This window comes from Dicentrarchus labrax, unplaced genomic scaffold, assembly GCF_905237075.1.
Source record: "Dicentrarchus labrax unplaced genomic scaffold, dlabrax2021, whole genome shotgun sequence".
NCBI lineage: Eukaryota > Metazoa > Chordata > Actinopteri > Moronidae > Dicentrarchus > Dicentrarchus labrax.
In genome coordinates, this window is record NW_026136701.1 from 7,330,973 (window position 1) to 7,341,788 (window position 10,816).

Below are 10,816 nucleotides of genomic sequence, written 5' to 3' on the forward strand. Positions count from 1 at the left end.
ACCACTCTCATGTGCCAAATAAAGCCACTGCCAGCAGCGTGTTAGCTTAGCTTAGCTTAGCGTAGCATAAAGACTGGAAACAGCTACAACAGCTAGCCTGATTCTGTCCAAGGTTAATGAAATCTACCCGCACCTTTAAAGCTATTCAAGCTATTCAAACTATTACTTTGTCTGGACAAGATAAAGCTTCTAAGTTGCAAATATTTAAAGAAATGTTTTGCAGGAATCTCATACCTAGTTTTAAGTTCCTCAAATTAATTAAAAACCAAGTTTTCATTGTAAAGGTCAGCTAATTTGGCTATTCCCTGGGAAGCCCAGGCTTTAAACCCTGGGTCTGCTCTACCAGGTTGGAAGTCATCATTGCCATAAATCAGAGTAAACAGATATAAGGTTGTATTTTCTCCCAGGTATGCCAGCGAGTTATGCTAAACCCTTTAAGTGTTTATTAGAAAGGGGGTTTTGGTCTTTTTAATTAGTTTAGTTTTGTTTGCAGAATTTATGTACAGATTTAGAGGTATGTCAATTAAGTGTGACTCTATGGAGACCCACGCAGGGGGAAGATTCTTCTGAAAATAAAACATCCCTGCCCTAATTTGAGCAGCCTGGTAATACCACTCAAGATTAGGTACCTGTAAACCTCCCCTTTCATATGGTAAGTATAATAATGAGAGCCTTAATCTGGGGCGTTTGTTGTTCCATATAAAGTTTGTAAAAAGCTTTTTAAGTAAGTGAAAAAATGAAGGTGGAGGAGCCAAAGGAATAGATTGAAAAAGATATAAAAACTTTGGTAAAATTGCCATCTTCAGAACATGTATGCGACCAATCATGGAGATGGGTAGATTTGTCCAACTATTAATAAGGTGTGTAACCTTATCTGTCAAGGTGTGTTATAATGCTTGGTACCATTCTGTCAATTTGGAGTAGTTTATTTTGTAACCTGCAAACATCCCGAAATAGTCTGTAAGGTCAAATATAGTGGGTAGAGTCCGCTTCAGATTGGAGCAAAGCAAAATAATATCATCAGCATACAGAGCTATGTGATATTCAGCATTCCTATTCTTATGCCTTTATAGTCGGTACTCTGCCATGGCCAGTGGTTCAACAAGCCCTGTCTTGTTCCCCTAAAGCATCATTTAACATTTTTGCAGGACCTATCGTCTCCCCTTGTTTGAAATCCTCACTTTGTCAGCTTGTTGTTCACAGACCAGAGCTGCACAATTTATCACAATATTCATTACAGGCACAATTTCAAATTGCAGAAGGCTGCACTTTTTTCTCTGTGAGAAAGATGTTTCAGACAGTTTCCTAAGCACGGTATTTTGACGTTATGCAGAATCTGTGGCCTGTAAACAATGTATTTTCAGAAGGGAAATTCATTCATTTTACTCAAACTAAGCACCCAGGCATTTTCTGAGCATCTTTCTAAAGCTGAGAAAGAAAAACTGTTCTGTTGTATTTCAGCCCATATCTCAACTGCAATATTGAGCAGAAAGAAATGGCAATAGGCCTGTGATTTTTTTTTTCTCTGTCAGCACTGTGCAGCCCAGGAGCAGCACAGTCCTCGTTCCAAATGGATCGACGGACTACGATACATTTGTCTCCTTGTCTACATTTCCATCCGCTAGTCCATTTATCCATCCATTTATTCACCCGTGTGTTGCAGCGAGTAGCGTTTTGATCTGAGAAACGGCTGAAAGAACAAAAAAGAAGGAGAGAAACAGGGGCAGGGTGTTTGGAGTGGAGCAGAGCCTTATCCCTCTGACACATAAGCTCACTCTGATCCCTGGAACACAATAGAGCCAGCCCCTTGCACCCATGGGCCAGGCAGCAAATAATACCCATAATGCAGCATGTCTTTGACTGCCGGAATCCCCTGTGGCCATACTTGTCCAGCTTGTAGAGGACTGTGCCAGAGACGTGATGCCAGGCAGCAGCCTATAATGCCAACTTATAGATGCCAAATCCTGGCATGAGCCACACATTACTCTTTTTCTCTCATTCAGCTTGCCTCATGGACAGCGTGGGTAGCTTTTGTGCCTTGATTCGACATAGATGTCAGCTGGTCTCGTAAAGCAAAGTACCATTATAATGTATATACTGTACAGTGTACTGTGATGTGTTTACACCAGCATACAGACCCTCATCTCCTCCTTCACTCTGTGGCCTTGCTTAGAATTGAGTTATTCAACGCAGCCATGCCTGTCACACCAACAATAATGTGACTGTGAAACTCGTGGTGGCTTAGATGAAGCAGTTCTCACACAAGTAATAAGTCCCATGGTGATGCTCCCTAAATAAAAGAACAAGGCACACACACGTACACAGAGAGACTGCAAAGTTTCCCCTTGCACTCCCTTGAGCTCCCATCATCTCCTCAAAACAGCTCTGATGAGGGAAAACTGGGAATTTACCCACAGAAATAAAAGAGCAATTACATCTTAGATTCCTCTGAATAATTCATAAGTCATTGTTTGTGGGATGCTGCATGAACATGTGTGTTTGAAAGAAACCGGGCAATCCCCTCAGAAACAACACAACTGTGCTACATTAGTGGCCTCAAAGTTGAATGTTGGGAATTTAAGAAGACTCAAACAGCTATTGGTTTCAACTGGGTCGAGCGGTGGTGGGCAAGTGCATAGCTCCACAGCACCACCCTGTGGCAAGAATGAAGCAACTCACTGACATGGTGAGTTTGTCTTTTTTATTTAAAATATACAGAGCTACAGCAGCATTTACCTCAACCTCATAAGTATGAAAAAAATTACACTTACGATGGCAGTTTTCATACACGCACACACACAAACAGCCAGCCTATTCATTCTTTGTAATGAAAGCTCACAGATAAGCATACAGCATGCAAATACAGTACATGGAAATATAGCTGGACTTAACTGTGCATTGTGTGCAGTGGTTTTAATGCCTTCAAGCAATTAACATCAAATCAGGACCTTGAATACCCTAATCTGCCCCAGAGGTCTGAACCTAAAACGGTGTGTGATATAATATGTAGGCTTACATAACGTCTGTCTGGAATAAGGCTTTACAGTAACAAATATGATAACACAAAAACCCAGGGAGCGCAGAGTCGACCCCCAGCTGTCTGCACTTGCTTGCTGGCATGAGGGACCACAAGTCTCTGGGTCTTCTGTTTATATGACTGTTATTTATTACAGTACACCGTGATGTATTCTTGGCTCTTGACTCTGTAAATACTCCGAGGAGACTCTTAGAATAAATAATTTCACACACCCAACTCCCAATTTAGAAATATAGAAAAAAGAAACACCAGATCTTAGTCCAAGTTTGTTGACTCAGGCACACAAACTTTTTCAAAAGGGAATGATCACTGCGATCGTCAGCTGCTATCCGACATTCTCAGTCCTGCATCTCAGGAGCAGACAGCCAGTATCACAAAGTAAGGCACTCGATTTGGAGACCACTTTTAAGTGTAGAAGACTGAAAAGCCTTGTGTCTTTTCCTCGTGACATTAAACGCATTTTTAAAGCAGCTTCATAAACACGAGTCTGAGGCTGTTTTTAAGTTTCTTTCCCATTTCCCATTAAATAAATTAGGGGACATGAATCTCAGGGGACATTATCAAATGTAAATGAGCGGTGAAGTTTAACAAAGCATTTGGATGAGGTAAAACATCAGGTATGAGTGTCTTCCACACTTGCCACAGACTTTAGGTGACATGTAGCCCAAACAGGAATCAGGCAAATTCTCATGCCGCGCCTCTTACACGGGTCTACATCAACACTCTTCGCCAGTACAGTGGTTCCCATCAAGGATCCATCCCCATCTAGCCATTCCTGATTTTGGTCCTCTCAGCTCGTCGGAGCGTGCGCTCATACTCGTCTCTTCTTTACCGTCTCATTCAGTCAGTCACACATTGATCTTCTTCAGCTGTTCATATGTGAGGAAGAACTGGATAACAGAGTAAAGGAACACAGACAAGAGGAGTGGATGTTTTTGTAGAGCAGAATGGGAGGCTGACTGAGGAGTTTTGGCTCTTTCTGTACTTCAGCTCAAAGCCTCCCTTTTTACCTCAGTCTACTCTGTTGTAACAAGTCAATAATCTCATTACATTTTTCAGGCCTGGTTGGAGTTGATGACGACCTGCCAGCACTTCTGTTCTCCCTGTAACTGTTTGCAGAAAGGTTTTCATAAAGTTCATTCCCCACCCTTCCACTCTTGCCCTTACCCCCCCATTGAGGCCCCCCCATACATCCTCTCTAACCAGGGGCAGCGGGGTACTAAGGCAGTAGTTGCACAAAGTTACATAAGAGACTTAGCTAGCATTAAACTAAGCGGTCCTCCACTGGAGCATGGCTTGGATTTCAATGCGTCACTGAATGCATAACAGAATTTATAACTTTTCACCGCTGATTTCTCCAGCTCACAAGATATTGCATCACAGAGGATATATGTAAACAGACTAGTGCACTAATGAGATGGTTAAAGGATACAATGATGTTCCATGGTCCCAGGCGGAGCCAGTTGGGAAAGAAACCTTTGTAGAGGGCCATGAAGCCCTCAGAGCGCCACGTCTGAAATGAAAACAAACATGTTAAAAACCCATTTTATCTTATTATCCTCTGATGATTGTTCTAAAGTCCTCTCTAGGCGATTCTAACTGGGATTGGGAAATCACTGACATTAAGGTTTGATCTAAATATTCAACATTACAACATTATATTAAATATTCATCATCGCAGGAGGCAAAAATCACACACACACACACACACACAGTATGTACATAAAGGTACTCCAGCAAATATTACTACTCTTCCATGAAGTTTTGGGAGTTACGAGAGACCACACAAAAAAAGACACAGTTGAATTTGAAGCAGCAGACGGTGAGATATCCTGACTCTTAGTCCATAGTGTGGGTCAAGCTTCAAAACACTGGATCCTACATTTCCCAGAATACAATAATATATTTTTGTTAGTCCCACCCTGCCTTCCACACATCTCATTAGTTCTCATGAGTTATTGTCTCAGACTTTAAAAGCTCCCTCACAGAAGATAACTATTTTCATGGGCTGAATAGTAGCAGCCGTGACGGGTAAACTGATCTTTATTTGCAAAACCGGTGGAATTTAGTCCACTACAAACTTAATCAGGAAGTGTCACTAACTGTCTCCATCCCAGAACTGTGACTGACCTGCAGGATACAGTCCAGTGTTCCCTGGTAGAGAGCTCCTCCTCTCTGGTTCATCATGCGTGTCCGGACTACGTCCACAGGGTTGGAGGCCAAAGCCCCCGCCAGGCCACACACAAAGCTGGACCTGGGAGACAAGACACTCGTTGAAATGATAATCTGTAGATCTTGATTTAATCTCTGATACTAAACGGTCATTGCCGTGGTGTGTGTGTGTGTGTGTGTGTGTGCGTGCTGCTGCCACAAATGTGCCATGTATAATTTCTTAGTTCCACCTTAAGACATTTAAATCTGTCTTGCCCAGACAAGCAGGAGACAGCAGGAGATTCTCCAGGTGACTTGGCAAACTTACAAGAAGTGCGTGTACACGGTGTCCCCCATGTACCCTGATAGGATCAGATGCTTCTTGGTCATATCATACACCGGTAGCTCAACCCCGACCACGATGGCTGCCCGCTGAGCTGTCAGAGAGACGCCCTGATACAGAAAGAGACAGAATGTTACAACACTGACTATTACAGAGCAGTGTCTGTGCTACCCGAAACCTTCGCATACTGAGGTCATTTATCAATACAAAGGCATTTTTAAAGCTTTCTGTACCTTCCACAGTCCTCTTGTTCCCTCCTCTTGGTAGATGTTGATGAAGTTGCCCATCATACTGCCCTGGATCACACTTCCCTGAGCCTGCATGCGGATCTGGAAGGGCAGACAGAGGTAATGTTCATAAACTTGAACTTGAGACAATGAAAGCAGGCACAACAAGCGTGGAATGCTCTAGGTCCACCAAGCCAAGTCCGGGGGTGTATTCATCAGCCTCCCATCGGAATGCAAAGTCAAAAAAAGTTAGTAGGGAACTTTGGCCAGCACAATGTCCTCAAGCATTTTGTCAATCCACATTTCCAGGAATTCTCCAACCCTTGCTTGACTTGTTTTCATTTATAATGGCTGCTGTTTACAGATCAGCTTTAGTTGGGTGTCTGGCTTCATGATGACTTGGCGAGCACAGCCAGAACACACCGTGATGAAAACGCAATGTTCCAAACCTGCAGCCACATCCACTGGTCTGTTAAACTCTTAACAAACACACACTGTGGACAGGAGGTCATTATGCCAAACAGGGCAAGCGAGAAGGAGCCAGGCAAAACCTTACGAGTGCAGATAAGCACGTGGACACACACATCATATTCAGACACCCATATCGGTTACAGAACACTATGTTAAGCCTTAGAGGCTTCTGTCTATAAATAATCCAGTGGGGTCTTAATAGCACCTTCACTCCACTCGGCATGTGATCAAAAGACCAGAACTACAACCAAGGAGCTGCAGTTAGAGATCTGATCTAGAAAGGCCACATTAATCCCTCAATTTTTTCAAAACAACTACCTACAGTAAAAACAATCCTACTCAAGTCTGCATGAGGAATTCCAGCTGCACGTGTAAAAAGTGAAAGAAAACTGCTCTGTTTTTCAGTGGAGGATTTCTGCACGCCTTGGGGCACTTCCAAAGAAACTGTCAAACCTGATCTGCTGCTTTAGAGAATAACCAGCCGTGACTTCATTAGGACAACAACAAGGAGAATCAACACAATCTTCATGTGTGCAAACAGCTACCTTCAGTACATCAGTGGGATTGGCGATGGAGGAGGAGATGACTCCAGAGAGAACACCACACATCACATTAGTCAGCAAGGTCTCATCTGAAAGAGGAGAGTGGGAAGCAGACTGTAACTGTGAACAAGCAGCATTTGATACCATGCGTCAGGCCGTCTGTTACAGTATATCATTACAATGCTTTACAGAAGCACAGACAGTTACAATGAACTCTTAGCTTGATAAAATGAGGAGACATATTTAGGTCACACGAACATCTGCACTTCCCCTTCAAGAGGAATGTGCCCATGTCGATGGGGGCGGGTCACTGCCTGCCGAAATGTGTGCGTTAAGTGCGTGTGAGAGAGAGAAAAAGAAACTGGGACTCACCCTCTGGTCTGTCAACCAGCAGTCGCTTCAAGCTCTGGTATGTGCCAATTTTTATGGTCCCATAGGAGGCCTGGCGCAGCATGGCAGGAGCTATCCTGTAAAAGTCAGGTTTATTTTCATCACCTATTAACACAGTATCTCAGTGGACCCAATAAAACTGTGAGACATGCCCATCAAAGACAGACCCCCTTCTCTGGATAGATGGGGGTGCAACACGGTAGGTAAAGCTGTTACAAAAAACAGGAAGTGTACCAAAAAGAGGAAGTGATACGTGAACATATAGAAGTTGTGCAGAGAAGTCTGGTTACAAGCAAATACTTATGTCACACAAACGCACACACACACACACACACACACACACACACACACACACACACACACACACACACACACACACACACACGCACACGCACTGACCCTGAATATAGTGCCCGGAGCCCCTCCTCTCTGCATATCCTCACTATAGCATGGAGCATGCCTCTGTAGCGGATCTCTCTGTATTTGATGTCGCCCACTTGGCCTTGAACTTGAAGACGCGTCTTGGCCAGGTCGATTGGGAAGGTTCCTACAACACAAACCATGAGACACTACCTTTATAAGACTGTAAGCGGAGGTTTAGCAGTAATCCACGGAGCTCGGCCTCCCCGCCGCTCCTCTCATCACTCACCGCATTCCGCTGTCACAGACGCCAGCCCGCCGAAGACAAAGGGCTTCCAGTTGACGTTAGACATTTTCTCCAGCCGTGTAGCGACTCACAGTGGAAAACCTCCCAGCAGAAGCGAGGGGGGGACCGATATTACAGTCTGCAGCTAATACTTTGAGCGAGCAGCTGCGTTTCAATCCCTGCCGGCGTTTCAGAAGAGTCCAGCCCCGCGTGCCCCTCCTGCCGCCGGTTTTACACGAAGCTCCGCCCACCGCTGCCTCCACTGGCCGGTCCCCACTCTCCCCGCCCACCGCCTGTTGCTTAGCAACCGTGCCAGACAGCAGAGAGGAGCTAGGAGAGCATAAAATAGGCGACATTGTTGCTCACTTTAATTACAATTCTCCACAACAAAAACAATTTAATTACAATGTGAGGCAAAAAGTCCAAATCTGTCCCACAATTTTAGAGCTTTCTCTGGTTTGACAGATCGCATTACTAAGGATTATTTGAAAGCAGTAACCTGTAATTAAAAGGTCGAAAGTGAAACTCATGAAAATAAACACAGTGAAGTTGTCCCACCGCTTAAACAAATACATGAATAAATATGTATTAACACTATTATGTATAAAACTGAAACTATTTGTAAATTCATTTCCTGTACTTTCCTGCCTAAGAGGATGTGAGCTCCAGATGTTGAGAGTGGGTAAAGAAAGTTTCTGTCTTCTCACAGGAATCAGATGTCACATTGACCTATAGGAGCACAAAGTCCAGATCACTTGCAGTGACATACTCATACAACTTACAGTATACTGTATGCCTACAGAGTATGTTTGTAGACTCATCTTTATTAGGGATGCACAATAGGGATTTATTTTATTAGCTGATAAGATAACTAATAATTACCTACTTCTCATGTCTGATACCGATAAGATAAATTTACATTTTCCGTATTTTAAAAGTAAGTTCATAACCTGTAGTTTTTACACACCTGATGGTGAAGGCTAAGATGTAGTGAGCAAAGATGGATCATACAGTTCAATGTTCAAATGTTCATTAATTTTTTTCTAGTGAAGTACTTTAAAACACTTTACAAACATACATTGGCTTTCATAGAGCATAAAGCCTGTCAATTGCTTTGACATAAGGATTCAAAATAAATGATTATTATTATGGACCAATAAGTTATCCCCTGTACTTTAATTATCTGGATAATTTATAATATAAATTTCCCACTGTCGGCTAAAGGCTTTACTAACCTTTATGTGTTTCTCCAAACTTTTAGTGGAATTCTAGAGAACTGGCAAACACACAGAGTGGGAAAAACAAGAGCTCTAACTTATACTGTACTTCAGTGAATTAATCAGAATCAGAATCAGAATCAGAAATACTTTATTAATCCCGGGGGGAAATTACTTTTGTCACATTTACTCCAGATGTAATAGACATACAATATATAAAGACATACGATATATTACGAATATAAAGGTTTAAAAATAAAATGTACAGTTTAAAGTCACATAGACCTTGTGCAGTTTCTGATTAAACATATGTGACAAGGTAACATAAGTAACATTAAATAGACTGATTCTTCCTAAGGTTCACTTGCATCTCCTGTTCAGAAGGTTGATGCAAAATGTAAGATGGGTTCTTCGCATTTTTTCTTGCCCTAGGATTTTCTTTATCTTCTTCCCTTTGGAAATGGACATCTTTGGGTGGTGTTTGTTGGCTTTGACCCTCTTCAGATTCATCCATTTGGCAATTTCTGTAAGGACCTTGTCGTGCCTCCACCTGTATCGGCCTCGTCCCAGTGCTTTGGGACATCCAGTCAAAATGTGATTTAGGATGCAAGAAGTTGCTCCACACTGTTTCCACTTAACTGAGCTACTCCTATTGTTTATTGACAAAAGTGTTATTATGATCAACAATACGCAATAAAGAATTAATTAAGTTGAAGAATAAACAATAAAAAACGATAAAGGAAGGAGACAAATCAAATTAAATGACAGATAATTACTGACAGGTTCCTACAGGAGGTGTCACCAATAATCCTTGGTCATATATAAATAGCATTAGCACAGAAATAGGAATGTACCTTGCATTACATATGACAGCTAATAAAAATAGATCATCTGTAAGTGTGTCACGCATGTATCACGGTCCTAGCATCTTCTTCTTCAGTCATCTCCACAATAGGCATGAGTGCAGCAGGAGTGTGAGGGCGGATGTGGAGACCACTGACCCTTAACACCATTTGTCTTGGATTGTAATAAAACACATTCCTGCAGAAGAAGGTCAACATTTTATCTACGACTGCCAGGGGTCCACGTGGAAAACGAGCTACAATGTCCCAACAACAGCGAGGTGCACAGTCTGTGTCTGAGTGTGTCTGCCTGGTCAGCGTCAGGTTGTGATATTCAACCCTGTGTGCTGAATAGGCAGAGAAATTTAGGTCAGGCATGCAGACTCTTTCTTTAGGAAGAACCAAGGCTTACTGGAGGGGGCAGAGGTTATATGAAGGTTGAAAAAATGCTGCGTATCAGTGTCACTGAAGAACTGAGGATCCAAGAAGCTGTTTAACAAGTACAAGTTACCACTCTACTCCAAAAACTTTACCAAAGGTCTGAGCATGACACTAATGAAAAACTGTTGACAAGCATCTTAAACTTTCCCGTCATATCACCTCAGTGTTGGAGGAGCATTGCACAGTCGCCACTAAATAATGAATACAAAGACTACAGACCTTCTTTCAGGTCTTCTTAAAACAATTTCCTTGAAGGACTATTCCCCTAACAGACACTACACTCATTGTTTAGTCAACAAGCCATTTCATCAGTCAGTCAATACGCCTCTTTACTCTATCAATGAATCAGTATGTCATTATATCATAAAGGCAACATTCAGTGCCAATACTTCATTATGTTAACAACATGCCTCATGGCATCATGTCAATGCCAGTATCTCCTCATTCTATTGTAATGTAATGTGTAATTTTGCCAATATATCACAGTGTGCTCATGTGAATTAATATCA

General features: G+C 42.4%; 1 protein-coding gene across 1 annotated transcript; it reads right to left on the reverse strand.

Moving 5' to 3' along the window:
- Positions 1 to 2,687: 2,687 nt before the first annotated feature.
- LOC127366507 (kidney mitochondrial carrier protein 1) lies at positions 2,688 to 8,035 on the reverse strand. Its single transcript, XM_051405480.1, has 9 exons — positions 7,811 to 8,035; positions 7,561 to 7,708; positions 7,144 to 7,238; positions 6,775 to 6,860; positions 5,765 to 5,860; positions 5,517 to 5,641; positions 5,168 to 5,291; positions 4,470 to 4,550; positions 2,688 to 3,927 (listed from the first exon to the last, which is right to left on the reverse strand). The coding sequence occupies exons 1-9, from the start codon at positions 7,872 to 7,874 to the stop codon at positions 3,886 to 3,888; spliced, it is 861 nt and encodes a 286-aa protein (XP_051261440.1). The 5' UTR covers positions 7,875 to 8,035; the 3' UTR covers positions 2,688 to 3,885.
- Positions 8,036 to 10,816: the final 2,781 nt, after the last annotated feature.